This window comes from Eschrichtius robustus, chromosome 17 (genome assembly GCF_028021215.1).
Source record: "Eschrichtius robustus isolate mEscRob2 chromosome 17, mEscRob2.pri, whole genome shotgun sequence".
In the NCBI taxonomy this organism is placed as follows: Eukaryota; Metazoa; Chordata; class Mammalia; order Artiodactyla; family Eschrichtiidae; genus Eschrichtius; species Eschrichtius robustus.
In genome coordinates this window covers 42,257,394-42,278,686 of record NC_090840.1, presented here as the reverse complement: position 1 = coordinate 42,278,686, position 21,293 = coordinate 42,257,394, and the positions used below count along the sequence as shown (strand labels likewise).

At 36.5% G+C, this 21,293-nt stretch overlaps 1 protein-coding gene across 1 annotated transcript in view; it reads right to left on the bottom strand.

Moving 5' to 3' along the window:
- Nucleotides 1-8,249: 8,249 nt before the first annotated feature.
- Nucleotides 8,250-21,293, bottom strand: part of LOC137751042 (large ribosomal subunit protein uL15-like) — a 39,101-nt gene continuing 26,057 nt past the window's right edge. Inside the window, exon 2 of the mRNA XM_068525487.1 lies at nucleotides 8,250-8,669. Coding sequence (XP_068381588.1) covers nucleotides 8,250-8,669 — 420 coding nt within the window. The remainder of the gene's footprint in view (nucleotides 8,670-21,293) is intronic.

Here is a 21,293-nt window from a genome sequence, read left to right as displayed (position 1 = left end):
TTTCAAAAGTGATAGCTAATAGAATAGAGATCCGCAGGGTGTCATGAGAAAACATAACAGAGACACTTGATTTAAGTCTGGGGTGTCTAAGAAGACTTCCTTTTAGAAGGACCAAAACCTGAGTTTTGGAGGATGACTACGTGTTAATTTGGTGACGAAGGTTTAAGGATGGGACAACAAGAATTCCAGATATAAGGAAAATAATAACTAAGAGCTTACATTGATTACTTATTACTTATTATGTACCAAAAACTGTGAACTGTGCTAAGCTCCATATATACTATATATATATATATTTTAACCCTAACAATCTCCAGTTAATTCATGGAGAAACTGAGGCATAGAGACCTTAAGCAACTTACAACTTGCAGGTAATGTGTACAAATCTAGTGTGACTCCACAGCTCATAGTCTTAACTCCTATGCTATCTGGTCCTTCTATGCAGGCTTTGAAGGGGGAAGAAGCATTTCATGTTTGCATATCTAAAAGAAGGTCCAGAGTATGGAGAGCTGGGAAAAGTGGAGCTACCTGAGACTGTTGGGTCAGGTAGGTGTCAGATTGAATTTGTAGACCGTGGTGAGACATTGGCTTTTGTCCTAAAAGAACTCAGAGCCCACTGATAGGTATTCATCAGGAAAATGACAAGATCATATTCGCACTTAAAAAAGATTTGTCTGGCTATGGTGTGAAGAATAGATTGAAAGAGGTGAAATGAGGGCAGAGAAAACAGTTTGGAAACTATTTCAGTACAGGCACACCTCATTTTATTGTATTCACTTTATTGTGCTTCTCAGATATTGCATTTTTTTACAAATTGAGGGTTTGTGGCAATCCTGTATTGTCAGATGATGGTTAGCATTTTTTAGCAATAAAGTATTTTTGATTGTTATGTACATTGTTTTTCTAGACATAATGCTATTTCACACTTAACAGACTATAGTATAGTGTAAACATAACTTTAATATGCACTGGGAAACAAGAAAAATTCTTGTGACTTACTTTATTGTGATATTCGCTTTATTGTGGTGTTCTGGAACTGAACCTGCAATATCTCCAAGGTCTGCCTGTACTATGAGTTAGAGATAATGGTAGCTGAGAGTAGGGTAATAGTGATGAACATAGAAAGAAGAATATATTTGAAATATACAGTGGAGCCATAAATAAATGGACTTTTGATAAGTTGGGTATAGAAATAAGTGAAAAGGAAATATAAAGCACATTTTAGGCACGTGTAGCAGAGTGACTAGTGGCGACAATCACTAAAATGAGACTCACTTATTAGTTCTAGAAAGAAAAAGAGCACAGAAAATAATCTGATTTTCTCCCCTCTTTAAGAACGCTAAAAAACATTTTTTCTTTTCTTTGATTTTCAGTTTCACTATACTAGCCTTAGGTGAGTTTTTCTCAGTGTTTATCAGGCTTCTTAAATCTTGCCTTGATATCTTTTGTCAAATTTTTGGAAAGTCATTTGTCATTATCCTTCAAATATTGCTTCAGTTTCCCTTCTCTCTCTTCCCTTTCTGGGACTCCAATTATACATATGGTAGAACTCTTAATTTATTCTCTTTTCTGTATTCTCTCTTTTTTCTCTACAGCTTCAGTCTAGATATTTTTTCTGTCCCCTTTCGAATAACAAATGCTCTCTTCACTGAGTTTAATCTGCTGTTAAATCTACTGTGTCAGTAATTACATTATTGCCTCTCAGCTCCAAACCCACTCTTCTGTACTCTGCTTTGGGATGCTGAACTGGGACTCTGCAAACCACATTTCTGCTTTTGTCACTAGGATCTACATTAGGTCGTCTCGTTCTACATTAGGATCTGACAAGAGGAAACATTAGAGGGAGAGTGCAAGATTGGAGGAGGAAAAAGGAACTTGTTTCTTACTCTGTGTCCCGTGAGTTCCCTTTGAGATTTCTTTCCCCTACCGGATCCTTTGAGCATCACCTCCAGCATGCTTCTTGAAATGCCTTCCTGTTGCATCAGCTGAATACTGTTTGCAGTTTTTCCATCTGAAGCTAGCAGACATAGCTTCATTGTTCTTCCCTCTGAGGCCACAGAATCTCAGAGATTTAAGTCCCAGACTCGGAAACACCAACACCAGCTGGCCAGGGCCTCCTCCTCAGAGGCCCAAGTTTCAGCTTCACAGGACTCTTCCTCTAAGTTTCTAAGTTTTAATAATGTCAATGTCTTCCCTTTGTTTCCCTATTTCTGTTGTAGGTGTGGTATTAACTCCTTGAAGTTGCTACTTTCATGATATATTAGAGTTCTTATCCTACTCTTTTAGTTACTTAGTTAATAAATTTATGCCTAGCTAACCATTCTCTATATTAAACTCCTCTGTTCAAATTACTGGTAGTGGTTTTCTCTCCTGGGTCCTGTTACTTCCACTTATTGTGTTCTTATTTTCAGTTGTATTTCTCAATTCTGAAATTAGCATTTGTTTTTTTTTTTAAAGAATTTTTACTTTTCTGGTGAAAATTTTCATTTTGTCATCTAATATATTGTGTATAAAATCATACATCTTAAGAATTGGTGTCTGGTACTTCTAATATCTCAATATCTAAATCACCTGTTAGTCTATTTCTACTGTCTATTTTGTTTGTATGATTTTTATTGCTTGTTTGTGTTTGATCATTAGGTCTTGTACCTGGTATCCCTTGTAACTTAATGATGAACCTTGTATATGAATATTTGTAGAGGCAATTTGAGTCTTTGGATTATTAGCATCCTCCAGAAGATTTATGCTACTTGTGTCAGGCAATTAAGAGTCAAGAAGATCATCTCAATCAAACAAGGAACTGAGCTGACTTGAAGAAGTTTTCAATATTTTTAGGGCCCAGCTTCTTTTAGTTTGTCTTTATTTCTAGGGTATGACCTTCAGTGGTCTCAGCTAAAAGCTAGGGTATTTACATTGGTGACCTTCTTCCTTAATGCATCCTGAACTCCAATTTTTATGCCTTAACCTTATAAGGCATCCAGAAATTATTTTCAACTTCTCATTTTATACTTGAGAATCAGCAAATCCCTTGAGGGGTGCTGATTATTGGACTCCCTTCTCTGTTCTTTTCTCCCCTCTGAGATGTCAAGTTGTCACTGCCTTGTTAGCTCTCCTATGCCTTTATGCATATTTTTGAAAAATATATACATTTTATCTAGCTTTAGGAACATTCTTACTCTATTTAGTAATTGTGTTTTTTTTTTTTTACCTGTTCAAAAGAGCCCCATTATACTAAAAAGGTCAAAGATATTCTCTCTTTGAACAAAGAGTAAATAAAACATTGCAATATTACTTTACTAAAAGAAAATGTCATTTCTCTTTCTTACCTTATTCTGATAGACTCATGACTCACAGAAAGGAAAGGCTTCTTTTGTCTTCTTACCATGCTCTCCTAATCTCAACTTTACCACTCAAAGTGAATCCTCAACGTATTATTACTTCCAAACAAAGATACATTTTTTAGGAACTGTGATGTCGTTTGTTGGAATAATATTTTTTTTCTTGCCCCCACTGTAAAGTCAATGATAATTACATTTACTGTTTTAAAATTTTAATTTCTTGAGGTTTTAAAATAACATTATATGTCTCATGTGGGCGACATTCTATATCTACTTCTGTATACCCTATGATGTGTTCACCACCAAAAATATAGTTTCCATTCGTCACCATACAGTTGACCCCCTTTACCCATTTTGCTCTCCCCCCTGCCCTTTCCCCTCTGGTAACCACTGGTCTATTCTCTGTATCTATGTGTTTGTTTTTATTTGGTTTGGTTTGTTCATTTATTTTGTTTTTGTTTGTTTATTAGTTTTTTTTATATTCCACATATGAGTGAAATAATATGGTATTTGTTTTTCTCCTTCTGACTTATTTCACTTTGCATAATACCCTCCAAGTTCATCCATGTTGCTGCAAATGGAAAAATTTCAGTCTTCTTTATGGCCGAGTAGTACTCCACCACATCTTCCTTATCCACTTATCTATTGATGAGCACTTAGGGTTGTTTCCACCTCTTGGCTATTGTAAATAATGCTGCAATGAACATGGGGGTGCAATGAACATGGGGTGCAGATTAGGTTTTGTATTCTTTGGATAAATACCGAGAAGTGGGATAGTTGGCTCACATAGTAGTTCTATTCTTAATTTTATGAAGAATCTCCATACTGTCTTCCACAGGGACTGCACCAATTTACATTCCCACCAACAGACTGTGAAGCTTCCCTTTTATCCACATCCTTGCCAACATTTGTTATTCCTTGTCTTTTTGATAACAGCCATTCTGACAGGTGTGAGGTGATAGCTCATCGTGGTTTTGATTTGCATTTCCACAATAACTGGTGATGTTGAACATCTTTTCATGTGCCATATGTACATCTTCTTTGGAAAAATGTCAGCTCCTTTGTCCATTTTTAAATTAGGCTTGTTGTTGTTGAATAGTATAATTTCTTTATATATTTTGGATGTTAACCCCTTATCAGATATATAATTTGCAAATATCTTCTCCCATTTGGTAGGTTGTCTTTTCACTTTATTGATTGTTTCCTTTGTTGCACAGTTTTTTAGTTTGATGTAATCCCATTTGTTTATTTTTGTTTTTGTTTCCCTTGCCTGGGGAGACATATCTAGAAAGATACTTCTAAGACTGATGTCAAAGAGTGTACTGCCTATGTTTTCTTCTAGTTTTATTGTTTCAATTCTTACATTCAAGTCTTGAATCCATTTGTTATCACATTTACTCTTTTTATAAAAAATTTTAATTGGAGTATAGTTGATTTACAATGTTGTGTTACTTTCTGCTGGACAGCAAAGATAATCAGTTATACATATACATATATCCACTTTTTTCTAGATTCTTTTCCCATATGGATCATTACAGAGTACTGAGTAGAGTTCTCTGTGCTATACAGTAGGTCCTTATTAGTTACCTATTTTATATATAATACTGTGTGTATGTCAACCCCAATCCCCCAATTTATCCCTCCCTCCCTCTCCTCCTTGGTAACCATAACATTTACTCTTGATTCTGGCTTTGAGTCAGAGGAAAGACCTATAAGAAGTTATTTGCACATGTAAAAGATGATGATTCTCAGCTTTTATTTACAATTCATCAGTTACTTAGTTCAGCTTTTCCCAGATTTGCCTAAAGGTAAGAAGCAGCCTCTCATCTTCTTGTTAGAAATTCAGACCTCACCTGTGGAAATCCTGAATTAGCAGGTCTGGACTGTGGTCTAGTGATTCTTCTCACAAGACAGGTTTGGGAAATAGTGATCTGGTTATTATTACATCACAGGAGAGCCAATTAACAATTAAAACAGCCTTACAAATCACTAAATATAGTAGAAAAATGATACTGACCTTGCATATTATTTTAATATTAGACAAATTTTTCAGCTTGAATGAAGCTGTGTTGCACATACATATCCAGTTGAAGAATTAAGGCAATTATTTTTATAATTTAGGCCACCATCACTCCCTGTCCACCCCCCCAATCCCTTAACACATAAATATATCCTTAAATGATTTGTTTGTTTTGGAAGATGAAAAGATAGTAGAAAGATGACTGGTGAATAATGAAGAGAAGAACTTGTTTAAATAATTTAACTGAATAATTTTGTGTCTTCTATGTGCACATGGAGTTTTGGGTCTCTCTGGTTGAACATATATACATTTGAGATATTTGCAATCAATATTGTTGCATGTTAAATTAAATGAGTTTGCATGTATTTCTAAGGTTGTATGAAATAACTAATATATATCCAACTTTTTAGCTACAGTAATAACTAATCAATTACATCTATTTTAAGATGTGGGTCTATTATAAAGTCTGTTATCGTACTGACAGACATGCTTCCCCCAAAATTTAGAAATGTAAGTTGCAGTATCCATTGCAGGTGGGATCTTATTGTTTTACCTATATGTCAGACATTTTCACTAATATGCAGAGTAAGCCATAAATTCAACCGATGTAGTTTTTTCCCCCTCCTTATTTACTAATTTGTTTGCAATGCTACTTAACTATCTGGGTAACACATGTTTATTTCAACTATTGTCAGAAAGAAGTCAGAGAGTCCCTTTCTCTTATTCAAGTTCGATTTCCTATAGTCCTGCAAGTATGTCTATATAACTTGAACATGGCTAGAAATATCCCTTAGAGAAATTATACTGGTTTTGCAGCTTATGGTGCTTCAGTATAGACGTTTTAAAAAGTAAGAGTTAATTTAGATACTTTGAAATGACTATGTTAATATGAGCTTGAGATTTGTTTTCAAAAACAAATTTAGGTCAGTAGAAAAACCTTGGATGTTGTAACCAATTGGTCGAAGGAGTGAGAAACGTTAGTCTAGGATATCATTTTACTAACATTGGAACCATGCAGGCTTAGGATATAGGCAGTATTGAAAAAGATGCAGGAATTTGTCAAGTTTAAGTTATTTAAAGTCAGATGGAGTGAACTTTTACTAATTTTAGTGGCCAAATAAATGAAATACTAAGTCAAGTAACCTAGCAGATATGGGTCAGTGTTCAGGCTTTTTTGAACAGATAAAAGAAGTTGATGGCATAAAAGGGTTGTAGGTCACATGAACACTTCTTTTAAGTCACGGAGTCATTGCCATAGCAATTTTAAATAGAGTTCAGTGTGTTCCTGCAAGGTCATGGCTGTAATTCAATTAGTGCTTGAGTTGATGTCTGCTCGTTATGCCACTTTAAGCATCTGAGGTGGTCTCCCCTTCAACTGCTTAGGATGACAAAGTTGCTTTCCTAGTTTATTATCAACTTCAATACTGGAAAATTTTAGAATTAAGTGTAGAAGTGTTACAGAGACCTAAACACATTGTTTATTTCTTTGCTTCATTCAGTTTTTTCCTCAAATATTGTCTCATAACAGATTCAGGTTTCCTAAAACAGCAAATCCCGTCCATTTCCTTATTGTGCTTTATTTTTTCTATAGCATCTATTACTATCTATTATATATTATACTTTATATAATATATTTATTTAAGTTATTTGCCTCTTTTTTCCATTGGGCTGTAAATTCCTCTAGGGTGTGGACTTTTCATTGCTATATCCCCAACACATAGAGTAGTGTACCCTGCTGTTACACAATAAACTGTTGTTAAATGAATGAAAATAACTACTGGAGTCACTGTAAAAAGGAACCCTCACTTTTCAGGCTTCTAAAGCAATCCAAGGAAGCTAAAAATGAAGAAATAATTCCTTAGCATTACTTTGTCTTTGAAATTACAGAACAGCATTTTTATTTTGAGTAGTATTTCTTCCAGTGACTACCCGTTCTTTTCTTATAGTTCTCCAGTTCTAAAAGGTACGGTAGAGGTGGTAATTATGTACTTTTGTATTTTAGTCATCCATAAAACAAGTTAAGCAAACAAACAAACATATTAAAAACCTTATAATGTTCCAGGCACCCTGCTAGATGCTCTAGATTTGAAGGAAAAGGACATGTCCTTGTCCTTAAGAGGTTTTCCAGTCCTGTAGAGGAGGCAGCAAGAAAACAAACACTTAGAACATGATGCAATAAGACATTTGCACAGAGTGTGAAGAGAGTCCAGAAGTAGGGCATGTAATCTAGAACAGGAGTGTCAGCAAAGATTTGCTAGAATAGATGCTACTTTAACTCAGCATTGACTGATAAACATAATAAAAATACTAACAATCATCATTCATTGAGTGCTTATTATATGTCAGGCAATTTACAACCCTGATGTCATTATATCCTTTCAAGAATCTTCATGTGGTAAATATTATTATTCTTATATTACAGAAGAGGAAAGTATGTTTAGAAATACTGAATTAGTAATTTGCCCAAGATTACATAGGCAGTTAAGTGTCAAAACAGAAAGCTGGGAAAGAGATGATGAGACCAGCACAAAGGAAACATTTACAAAATACAAAGGTGCAACAGAGCATGACAAGGCAGGAACTAATGGGACTGAATCAGGTATTCTTTGGAAGCTGAGGGAAGTAGCAATAATTTGATCTAATGTTGCAGATGAAAACAGAATCAGATCATAATGGACAAGGATCACTCCAAGAATTTTGAAGTTTATACTGGTTTTGACCCAATATTCCAAAGAATTGTTAATTAGGTCTGCACAGAAATTGGTGGAAAAGTTTGAGATATTAAACGTTCCTTATTTAATAATTTCTTATTCTTTAGACTAGGGACTTTATTGATTTATATTTTTTGAAAAGCACTCGCTAACATTTAATGAATCTTCCACCATATGGCTTCAAGCTACCAGGACACAAGCCCCACCCACATCCTTAATCTTCTCCTCAGCTCTTCTGCTGAATAATTTGGGCTTCACGACGACAGGCTGCTTTGGGAGCTTCCCCTTCCCCAGAACTTTGTAGTAGCCCGATAGCACCATATAAATGATAGGAGCAGCTCCAGTCTTGTTCTTCGCAGCATTTACCCAAGTCTTCTCACTGACCAAGGTCCATAATTTATCAAGGTTGGCAGTTGGGCAGAAGTTCTGGTTCCTCTTTAAGTGGTAATGCCTCATACCAACCTTCCCAAGGTAGCCTGGATGGTATTTGTCAAAGTTGATCCTGTGGCAATGTATGCCACCAGCATTACCCTGGACTTCCGGGTGCTTCCGGTGTTTGCCAATGTGGCTGTGGCCGTGGCTCACTTGGCCCCTAATAGACTAGAGAATTTAAACAAGTGTTTTGTCTATGAGTTAGTGAAAAAGACTGAGAAGGAAGGAGAGGGAGAAGGTTTAAAAGGGTTTGAAAAGCAGTGTTTCTACAGAGATCTTGCTCTCTCTTAGGTTTTTTGAGATTTAAGGGATGATCCATGAACTAATATTTATTTTCATTCTACCATATATCAGAGAATGGGCTTGGATTTTCACATGTCAACTCAATGATCCTCACAGTCATCCTGCAAAGTAGGAATATTACCTCCATTCTATGGTTGAGGAAACTGAGTATATGAGCTAAGGATCTTGCCACAGGTCACATGGCCATCAATGGCAAAGTCAGATTTTAAACCTATTTCAAGACTCAAGCTCTTTCTAGCTTAAGCTGCTTTCATCTCTTGAGACAGTGTTTTTCAACCCTTTAGGTCAAGACTTAAAGGATCATGGAATCAATTTAGTGGTTCTTAAACAGCATTTGAAAAAAATACAAAGACTAGAATAAAATAAAAAAGAGGGTATCAGAGTGCACTACACATAGTAAGGGTCAACACTGGTTGAAATTCTTGCTTCAGTTAGACATACACATGTATAAACATAAATATTGGTGTGTCCTGAGTTATGATGGGAAATATACTTCTTACAATTGGCTGAGTTTTAAAAAGTTTGAAAAACTCATCTAGTGAAATAAAGATCAGATCACAGCTACTACGTTAACTCATTTCTTATTTCCTCCTATGAAGTTGAATGTTTGTAGGTAACCGACAGGATAGCACACCTCACAGCAAGGGTAGAATAGGAATGAGAAGCAGAAAACTTCATGAGGGCTGAAGGAGGACAGCGGACCTTCATTTCAGTCATGGCAAACTACAAGACTTCTTTAATTTAACCCTTCACCTGCCATATCAAGGGAAGATAGTAGTAATTACTGTTTCAAGGAAAATGTATGTGTGGGTCATTTACTGAGGTGATAAATTGAGGGGGGTTCCCCACCTCCTCCTTCCCACCTCCCTCTGGATTTTTGACCTCTAATGAAAGAGAAAGAGGAATAACATTTGAAATTGAAGCATATATGTATGCTAATATTCATACTTATTGAACACATGTGCTTTTGCAGATTTATTATTTATATTGTATAGAATTATATATAAAATCCAACTAAACTCCGTGTGTGGTATTAAGTTACAATCTGTTTCTCTTTGGAATCCCATTCTGTGTACAAACATTTTCACAAAACATGTGGATTAGTAGTAGGAGTAGATGGTTTAAAAACGTTATGTTAAAGCAACACCTTAAGTCAGCATGTTGAAAGAATGAGAAAATCAAAATAGTACTGTAGTTCCTTTACTGGTGGAAATAAGAGGGGAATCCTAGGATGCGGGGAATATATAGATTTCTCTGTATGTTTACAAATGTCCCAGCAGTTGTTAAGTTCTCCTGGAAGAACCTTAGATACACTAAATTTCTCAATAAATATTATTTTACATTTTAGCAAAGAAACTTAACTACTTACCTAGTAAACAAGGTTTTGAATTTGCCATTTTCCTCTTTTCCCTTTTTATATTCAAATATTAGTGCTAGTGCTGTTTTGAAGAGCCTAGATTTTACTCTGTAGCATATTTAAATTTTACAAGTCTGAATAAATTATTGTAACCAGTTAGTTGTGTTAATTATATTTGGGTTTCTAACTAGTCAGATTTTAGAGGATTAAAAGACAGAAAATGTAATTGCGTAGTGTCAACCATTTCCAAATGCACGATGATACCAATCAGAGTGGACTTGGATATAGTGAAATAAACAATTCTATGTGTGTGTCACTGACACCACAAGGTATTTAAATTTATCTAAACCAACTCTTTCCATAGTGTTGCCTACTATAAATTAATATAGAAAGCCCTTAGGATGCTTGGCCAGTGATATGGAAATTGACACAGTAAACATTTGTCTCCTGTTCTTGGAATTGTGTACACTGCAGATCAGTGGTGTTTAATCATTACCATTTGGCCAATTTTGCTTTTTCAGAACAAAGATAAATAATTATGTATTGGATATAGCAGTCTTGGTGCTTGTTAAACACATAGCTCTTTTAGGCTTATACTGCCCTACCTTGAGTCCCTTGCTCAGGAGGCGAAAGCTATAATTTGTGCAGAGAAAGGGAACATGTTGTCTCAAATAACTGAGAAGTAAAAAATAGGGTAAATTCAAGCATGGCTGGATTCAGAAACCCACTTATTGGATTTAGTAGCTGGTTTCTATCTGTTACCCAGATTGGCCATGTTTTGGCTTCATTTTCAGGATCAGTGCGGTCACAGGATGGTAGCAGCTGCGCCAGCCTCACATCTCCTCAAGTCAAAGCCAAACCGAAGGGGGAAATGTCCTTTCTGTTGAAATATCTCTTTCTGGTTATTCAAGTAAAAGTCCTGAGATTAGCTCTGATTTATTCTGACTAACTTGGCTTGAGTTAAGTGCCTATTCCTGGATCAATCTTTGTAGCTAGGGGAATTCAAAGTTCTGATTAGCTGAACTTGGGCCTTATGTTCCATCCCTGGAACCAGGAATTGAGGTTGGATTCAAAGCACATGGATTGAAAGTTGAGAAGGGGTATTGCTTTTAGAATAAAGAGGAGTGGGCTGCTGGAGAACCAAAAATATTCACAATGCTCAGATCCTTTTTATTTTCTTTAAGCTAATTCAATATTTTTTAAATGAGAATGGGAAATATATGTATATTTATCAGTCTCAATCTAGGGAGAATATATATGGAAGGAACCAGTCACTTACTGACTTTATGATCTTGGGCGGATCAAAATATCTTTGATCCTTGTTCTCCTCAGCAGCAAATGGGGATAATATTGTCTTTCTACTACGTCACAGGTGGTTGTGAAGACCCAAACAGATAATGCTTCTAATAAAAATCATAGTATCTAATATTTAATGAGCAGTTTGTCTAGAAATTACATTGTTACATCCTTATAATCATTCTGTACAGTAGATACTACTATAACACTTTTTTTTTTATAAAGTGTATGTCTGTATTATTTTAAATTTTTATTTATTTATTTATTTATTTTTGGCTGTGTTGGGTCTTCGTTTCTGTGCGAGGGCTTTCTCTAGTTGCGGCGAGCGGGGGCCACTCTTCATCGCAGCGCGCGGGCCTCTCACTATCGCGGCCTCTCTTGTTGCGGAGCACAGGCTCCAGTCGTGCAGGCTCAGCAGTTGTGGCTCACGGGCCTAGATGCTCCGCAGCATGTGGGATCCTCCCAGACCAGGGCTCGAACCTGTGTCCCCTGTACCGACAGGCAGATTCTCAACCACTGTGCCACCAGGGAAGCCCCCTATAATACTTAGTTTTAAATGACCTAAGGCTTGTAGAGGTTAAGTAACTTGCCCAGTATCAATCACACAGCAGTTAAATGACTGAGTCAGTACTCATGTCTATCTGGCTACCAAGTTCATGCTAATAGCCACCATGATGCAGATATAGGGGACTGTCATTGGATTCTTCAATTCTAAGATTCACATGTTTTCACATTTCAGCATTTAAAAAAATCAGTATGTGTCTTACAATTGACGGTAAGAGGACAATCATGACGTAGTAGTTGTTGCCTGCTTATGTGTAAATTGGTTATCGCTAGTCTTACTGTTATTTCAATTGAGTCTGCTGCATGTGTTGATTAAATGATATACAGATATTAAAATATTACATTATGATTTGGCATTGAAATAGAAATTTATTTAATAGAAAGACACAGAAACAGAGCAATGAAGCCTAAATGTGATACAGTGAAGTAATATCCATCGCCAGAGGAATAGCCAGTTTCACACTTTCTTATAAGGCAATGACCACATGCTTTATGGGATCTTAGAAAGGAAGATCCCCAAAAGTAGAAGCTACCTTATGTTTTCTACTGATATATGTGCTAAAGGATTGCCTGCAAATGACAACATTTACCAAAGCAATAATGAATTTATTTTGCTTATATTTTGCTTTCTATGTAGGAATATGGTGATAAATATCTATGTCCAAGTAAGTCACAAAGATCTCTTTTTTAAAATATAGAACACAATGTTAAGTGACAAGAAGCTTTGTGCCATAGTTTAATTGGCATTGGTCTTCTGTTTTAATGTGTATAAAACATTTGTGTTTCTTACAGTTCATGGAGTCTTAAATTCTATGAAATATGGCATTATTGTACTGTAGAAATAAGAGAAAGGTGTTTTTTGAAACATCTTCATTGGAGTATAATTGCTTTACAATGTTGTGTTAGTTTTTGCTGTATAACAAAGTGAACCAGTTATATGTATACATATATCCCCATATACCCTCCCTCTTGAGCCTCCCTCCCACCCTCCCTATCCCATCCAACTAAGTGGTCACAAAGCACCGAGCTGATCTCCCTGTGCTACGCAGCTGCTTCCCACTAGCTATCTATTTTACATTTGGTAGTATGTATATGTCAATGTTACTCTATCAATTCATCCCAGCTTACCCTTCTCCCTCCCCGTGTCCTCAAGTCCATTCTCTACATCTACATCTTTATTCCTGCCCTGTCCCTAGGTTCGTAAGAACTTTTTTTATTTTTTAGATTCCATATATATATGTTTGCATACGGTATTTGTTTTTCTCTTTGTGACTTACTTCACTCTGTATCAGAGACTCTAGGTCCATCCTCCTCACTACAAATAAATCAATTTCATTTCTTTTTATGGCTGAGTAATATTCCATTGTATATATGTGCCACATCTTCTTTATCCATTCATCAGTCGATGGACACTTAGGTTGCTTCCATGTCCTGGCTATTGTAAATAGTGCTGCAATGAACATTGTGGTACATGTCTCTTTTTGAATTATGGTTTTCTCAGGGTATATGCCCAGTAGTGGGATTGCTGGGTTATATGTAGTTCTATTATTAGTTTTTTAAGGAACCTCCATACTGTTCTCCATAGTGGCTGTATCAATTTATATTCCCACCAACAGTGCAAGAGAGTCCCCTTTTCTCCACACCCTCTCCAGCATTTATTGTTTGTAGATTTTTTGATGATGGCCATTCTGACTGGTGTGAGGTGATACCTCACTGTAGTTTTGATTTGCATTTCTCTAATGATTAGTGATGTTGAGCATCCTTTCATGTGTTTGTTGGCAATCTGTATATCTTCTTTGGAAAAATGTCTGTTTAGGTATTCTGCCCATTTTTGTATTGGGTTGTTTGTTTTTTTGTTATTGAGCTGCATGAGCTGCTTGTATATTTTGGAGATTAATCCTTTGTCAGTTGCTTCATTTGCAAATATTTTCTCCCATTCTGAGGGTTGTCTTTTTATCTTGTTTATGGTTTCCTTTGCTGTGCAAAAGCTTTTAAGTTTCATTAGGTTCCATTTGTTTATATTTGTTTTTATTTCCATTCCTCTAGGAGGTGGGTCAAAAGGGATCTTGCTGTGATGTATGTCATAGAGTGTTCTGCCTATGTTTTCCTCTAATAGTTTTATAGTGTATGGCCTTACATTTAGGTCTTTAATCCATTTTATGTTTATTTTTGTATACTGTGTTTGGGAGTGTTCTAATTTCATTCTTTTACATGTAGCTGTCCAGTTTCCCCAGCACCATTTAATAAAGAGCCTGTCTTATCTCCATTGTATATTCTTGCCTCTTTATCAAAGATAAGGTAACCATATATGTGTGGGTTTATCTATGGGCTTTCTATCCTGTTCCATTCATCTCTATTTCTATTTTTGTGCCAGTAGCATACTGTCTTGAATACTGCAGCTTTATAGTATACTCTGAAGTCAGGGAGCCTAATTCTTCCAGCTCCATTTTTCTTTCTCAAGATTGCTTTGTCTATTCAGGGTCTTTTGTGTTTCCATACAAATTGTGACATTTTTTTGTTCTACTTCTGTGAGAATGCAATTGGTAGTTTCATAGGGATTGCAATGAATCTCTAAACTGCTTTGGGTAGTATAGTCATTTTCACAGTGTTGATTCATCCTATCCAAGAACATGGTATATCTCTCAATCTATTAGTATCGTCTTTGATTTCTTTCACCAGTGTCTTATACTTTTCTGCATACAGGTCTTTTGTCTCCTTAGGTAGGTTTATTCCTAGGTATTTTATTCTTTTTATTGCAATGGTAAATGGGAGTGTTTCCTTAAGTTCTCTTTCAGAGTTTTCATCATTAGTGTATAGGAATGCAAGAGATTTCTGTGCATTAATTTTGTATCCTGCTACTTTACCAAATTCATTGATTAGCTCTAGTAGATTTCTGGTAGCATCTTTAGGATTCTCTATGTATAGTATCATGTCATCTGCAAACAGTGACAGTTTTACTTCTTCTTTTCCAATTTGGATTCCTTTTATTTCTTTTTCTTCTCTGATTGTTGTGGCTAAAACTGCCAAAACTATGTTGCATAATAGTGGTGAGTGTGGGCAACCTTGTCTTGTTCCTGATCTTAGAGGAAATGGTTTCAGTTTTTCACCATTGAGGATGACGTTGGCTGTGGGTTGGTCATTTATGGCCTTTATTATATTGAGGTAGGTTCCTTCTATGCCTACGTTCTGGAGAGTTTTTTTTATCATAAATGGGTGTTGAATTTTGTTTAAAGCTTTTTCTGCATCTATTGACATTATCACACGGTTTTTATTCTTCAATTTGTTAATATGGTGTAACACATTGATTGTTTTGCATATATCGAAGAATCCTTGCATTCCTGGGTTAAACCCCACTTTATCATGGTGTTTTATCCTTTTAATGTGCTGTTGGATTCTGTTTGCTAGGATTTTGTTGAGGATTTTTGCATCTATGTTCATCAGTGATATTGGCCTATGGTTTTCTTTTTTTGTGACATCTTTGTCTGGTTTTGGATCCGGGGGATGGTGACCTCATAGAATGAGTTTGGGAGTGTTCCTCTCTCTGCTATATTTTGGAAGAGTTTGAGAAGGATAGGTGTTAGCTCCTCTCTAAATGTTTGATAGAATTTGCCTGTGAAGCCATCTGGTCCTGGGCTTTTGTTTGTTGGAAGATTTTAAATCACAGTTTCAACTTCAGTGCTTGTGATTCTTCTGGTTATATTTTCTATTTCTTCCTGGTTCAGTCTGAGAAGGTTGTGCTTTTCTAAGAATTTGTCTATTTCTTACAGGTTGTTCAATTTATTGGTATATAGTTGCTTGTAGTAATCTCTCATGATCCTTTGTATTTCTGCAGTGTCAGTTGTTACTTCTCCGTTTTCATTTTTAATTCTGTTGATTTCAGTCTTCTCCCTTTTTTTCTTGGTGAGTCTGGGTTATGGTTTATCAATTTTGTTTATCTTCTCAAAGAACCAGCTTTTAGTTTTATTGATATTTGCTATCGTTTCCTTCATTCCTCTTTCACTTATTTCTGATCTGATCTTTATGATATCTTTCCTTCTGCTAACTTTCGGGTTCTTTTTGTTCTTCTTTCTCTAGTTGCTTTAGGTGTAAGGTTAGGTTGTTTATTTGAGATTTTTCTTGTTTCTTGAGGTAGGATTGTACTGCTATAAACTTCCCTCTTAGAACTGCTTTTGATGCATCAAATAGGTTTTGGGTCATCATGTTTTCATTGTCATTTGTTTCTAGGTATTTTTTGATATCCTCTTTGATTTCTTCAGTGATCTCTTGGTTATTTAGTAGTGTACTGATTAGCCTCCATTCATTTGTATTTTTTACAGATTTTTTTTCCTGCAATTGATATCTAGTCTCATAGCGTTGTGGTCAGAAAAGATACTTGATATGATTTCAGTTTTCTTAAATTTACCAAGGCTTGATTTGTGACCCAAGATATGATCTATCCTGGAGAATGTTCCATGAGCACTTGATAAGAAAGTGCATTCTGTTGTTTTTGGATGAAATGTCCTATAAATATCAATTAAGTCCATGTTTTTTAATGCATCGTTTAAAGCTTGTGTTTCCTTATTTATTTTCATTTTGGATGATCTGTCTATTGGTGAAAGTGGAGTGTTAAAGTTCCCTACTATTATTGTGTTTCTGTCAATTTCCCCTTTTATGGCTGTTAGTATTTGCCTTATGTATTGAGGTGCTCCTATGTTGGGTGCATAAATATTTACAATTGTTATATTTTCTTCTTGGATTGATCCCTTGATCATCAAATAGTGCATGTCTTTGTCTCTTGTAATAGACTTTATTTTAAAGTCTATTTTATCTGATATGAGTATTGCTACTACAGCTTTCTTTTGATTTCCATTTGCATGGAATATCTTTTTCCATCTCCTCACTTTCAATCTGTATGTGTCCCTAGGTCTGAAATTGGTCTCTTGTAGACAGCCTATATAGAGGTCTTGTATTTGTATCCATTCAGCCAGTCAATGTCTTTTTGTTGGAGCATTTAATCCATTTACAGTTAAGGTAATTATCGATATATATGTTCCTATTACCATTTTCTTCATTGTTTTGGTTGTAGGGCTTTTCCTTCTCTTGTGTTTCCTGCCTAAAGAAATTGCTTTAGCATTTGTTGTAAAGGTGGTTTGGTGGTGCTGAATTCTGTTAGCTTTTGCTTGTCTGTAAAGTTTTTAATTTCTCTGTGAATCTGAATGAGATCCTTGCTGGGTAAAGTAATCTTGGTTGTAGGTTTTTCCCTTTCATCTCTTTAAATATGCCCTGCCACTCCCTTCTAGCTTGCAGAGTTTCTGCTGAAAGATCAGCTGTTAACCTTACGGTGATCCCCTTGTATGTTATTTGTTGCTTTTTCCTTGCTGCTTTTAATATTTTTTGTTTGTTATTCATTTTTGGTTGTTTGATTAATATGTGTCTTTGCATATTCCTCCTTGGATTTATCCTGTATAGGACTGTCTGCGCTTCCTGGACTTGAGTTACTATTTCCTTTCCCATATTAGGGAAGTTTTCAACTATAATCTCTTCAAATATTTTCTCAGACCCTCTCTTTTCCTGTTTTTCTTCTGGGACCCCTATAATTTGAATATTGGTGTGTTTGATGTTGTCCTAGAAGTATCTGAGACTGTCCTCAAGTCTTTTCATCTTTTTTCTTTATTCTGCTCTGCTGTAGTTGTTTCCACCATTTTATCTTTCAGGTCACTTATCCGTTCTTCTGCCTCAGTTGTTCTGCTATTGATTCCTTCTAGAGAACTTTTAATTTCATTTATTTGTTGTTCATCATTGTTTGTTTGTTCTTTTGCTCTTCTAGGTCCTTGTTAAACAAACTTTTGTATTTTATCCATTCTATTTCTATGATTTTGGATCATCTTTACTATCATTATTCTGAATTCTTTTTCAGGTGGACTGCTTATTTCATCTTCATTTGTTTAGTCTGGTGGGTTTTTACCTTGCTCCTTCATCTACTGCATATTTCTCTGTCTTGTCACCTTGTTTAACTTACTGTGTTTGGGGTCTCCTTTCTGCAATCTGCTGGTTCATATTTCCTGTTGTTTTTTGTTTCTGCCCCCAATGCATGAGGTTGGTTCAGTGGCTTGTGTAGGCTTCCTGGTGGAGGGGCTGGTGCCTGTGTTCTGGTGGGTGGGACTGGATATTTTCTTTCTAGTGTGCATGACTGCGTCCGGTGGTGTGTTTTGAGGTGTCTTTGAACTTATTATAATTTTAGGCAGCCTCTCTGCTAATGGGTGGGGTTGTATTCCTGTCTTGCTAGTTGTTTGGCATGGGATGTCCAACACTGGAGCTTGCGGGCCATTGGAGCTGGGTCTTAGCATTGAGATGGAGATGTCTGGGAGAGTCCTCAGCAATTGATATTACTTGGGGCCGTGAGGTCTCTGGTGGTCCAATGCCCTGAACTCGGCTCTCCCATCTCAGAGGCTCAGGCCTGACACCAGGCTGGAACACCAAGACCCTGTCAGCCACACGGCTCAGAAGAAAAGGGAAAAAAGAAAGAAAAAATATAAATAATAAAAAAATTATTAAAATAAAAAAAATTTAAAAAACAATAATAATAAAAAAGAAGAGAGCAACCAAATGAATAAACAAATCCACCTAAGATAACAAGTGCTAAAAAGTATACTAAGAGAAACATAAAAATTTGAAACAAATCAGTCACAGATAGCAAACCCCAAGTGTACAGTTGCTCGTAAAGTCCACCGCCTCTGTTTTGGGATGATTTGTTGTCTATTCAGGTATTCCACAGATGCAAGGTACATCAAGTTGACTGTGGGAATTTAATCTGCTCCTTCTGAGGCTGCATGGAGAAATTTCCCTTTCTCTTCTTTGTTCGCACAGCTCCTGGGATTCAGCTTTGGCTTTGGCCCCATCTCTGCATGTAGGTCACCCTCAGGCATCTGTTTCTGCCCAGACAGGATGGGGTTAAAGCAGGGCTGATTAGGAGGCTCTTGCTCATTCACGCCAGTGTGAGGGAGGGGTATGGTAGTTATAATTGGAATATGGAGTAAGCCTGCTGTGGCAGAGGCCAACGTGATGTTGCAACAGCCCGAGGAGCACCATGTGTTCTCCCAGGGAACTTGTCCCTGGATTATGGGACCCTGGCAGTGGAATTCTGTGCAGGTTCCTGGTGTGTGTGTGTGTGTGTGCATGGATAGTGACCTGTGCTTGCACACAGGATTCTTGGTGTCTGCAGCAGCAGCATTAGCATTTCATGCCCATCTCTGGGGTCTGAGCTGATAGCTGTGGCTCACGCCCATCTCTGGAGCTCATTTAGGTGGTGCTCTGCCTTCTGTGGGCAGACAGGGAAGGAATCCCCTCTCCTTGTGCACCCTGAAACAATGGTCTCTTGCCTCTTAGGCAGGTCCAGACTTTTTCCTGGACTCTCTCCTGGCTAGCTGTGCGCACTGGCCCCCTTCAGGCTGTGTTCACACAGCCAACTCCAGTCTTCTCCCTGAGGTCTGACCTCCAAAGCCCAAGCGTCAGCTCCCAGCCCCCACCCACCCTGGTGGGTGAGCAGACAAGCATCTCAGGCTGATGAATGCTGGTTGGCACTGATCCTCTGCATGAGAATCTCTCCGCTTTTTCCTCTGCACCCCTGTTGCTGCTTTCTCCTCCATGGCTCCAAAGTTTCACCCTGACCACTCCCCATCTCCACCAGTGAAGGGTCTTCCTAGTGTGTGGAAACGTTTCCTCCTTCACAGCTCCCTCCCAGAGGTGCAGGTCCCGTCCCTATTCTTTTGTCTCTGTTTTTTCTTTTTTTTTTTTTGCCCTACCCAGTTACATGGGGGAGTTTATTGCCTTTTGGGAAGTCTGAGGTCTTCTGCTTGCGTTCAGTAGGTGTTCTGTAAGAGTTGTTCCACATGTAGATGTATTTTTGATGTATCTGTGGGGAGGAAGGTGATCTCCATGTCTTATTCCTCTGCCATCTTGAAGGTCCCCAAGAGAAAGTTTTATATTTTGAGTTTTTCTTACAGATCTGTAGTAGATCAACCATTTTCAGGATCTTTAATATAAAAATTAAACCATTAATTCTAAAAGCTAAAGCATTGGAGATTTATTAAAAAATTCAGAAAAATTATAAGTACTTAAATTTTCATTTAACAAATTATAAAATTGGCTAAAAAAATAGAAACAGGAACAGATTTCTGGCCAGGTAATTACTCAACCTACTCTTTCTTTAGCACATACTAGACAAATATGGGTATATGGGCCTCAAAGTATTTTGAAATTAATTCTTAGTTTGGGGCTCAAGATTGCTATTAATCAGTTCTACTTTTATTTTTGTATAAAATAGGGAGTTTTTAAAAATATTCTGTATCATCCATAACTATGATTTCATAGGGAAGAAAGAGGGATCAGTTGAAATCCAGGAGGGCTTATTTCTTACCATTAATGATTCTCCTTCCTCCAAAGAATTGAATCTTAAGATACTAAACCTTTTCCCACAAAACAATTATTACAGAGAAAGGGTATCCATTCTCAATATGTTTGAAGCATTTACTTAAAAACCCCATTTTGATCAACTTTTATTAAACTGCAGAATTTCTGCAGTTATTAAACTGCAGAAGTTCACAGGAACCTCTTATTCAGAGGCTGTGAAGTCACTGAATGAAATAAAATCAAATTTGGCCTGGTATTGCATGGAAATCTCATTAGCAGAGGCTGGGCTGTTTTCCTTGGGATTGAACCTACTTAGCACTGTTTATTGATGATCTCCTAGGTCTCAATAGGTTCAATAATAACAGACTCTTTTTACACTAATTTATGCTGAAAAATACAATATATTTTCTTTTCTAGGAAAATGTCAATATGAGTAAATTTGATTTGATTTTTATCCCTGGGACTTTACAGATTGCCATTTTAGTCTTGAGTTCCTCAAACCATGCAGTTTTGCAAATAAGTAACAATGAGTATGTTCTTAGAAATTATTACTGTTACTACTACCAGTACTACCTAAACTTCGTCTAATACTTTGCAATTTATAGTATCACTTCACATGTATTATCACGCTAAATTCTTCCATGTTTATTGTAGAATACCTATAGAATTCAATATGTAAAATATCATATTTTGTCTCATGTACTCGTTTCCATATACTGACCTCAATCTTTCCTATTACAAAGGGAGGTGTGTGCTTTACTTGGTAGAAACCTCCAAAGATTATGCAGTGTGTCTGTCGAACAATTTTCCAGTTAGTCATGATAGGTAATCTCCCTAGTATTACAATAGTCTTGATACAATGTTTGAGAGTAAGGGTTGGGAAT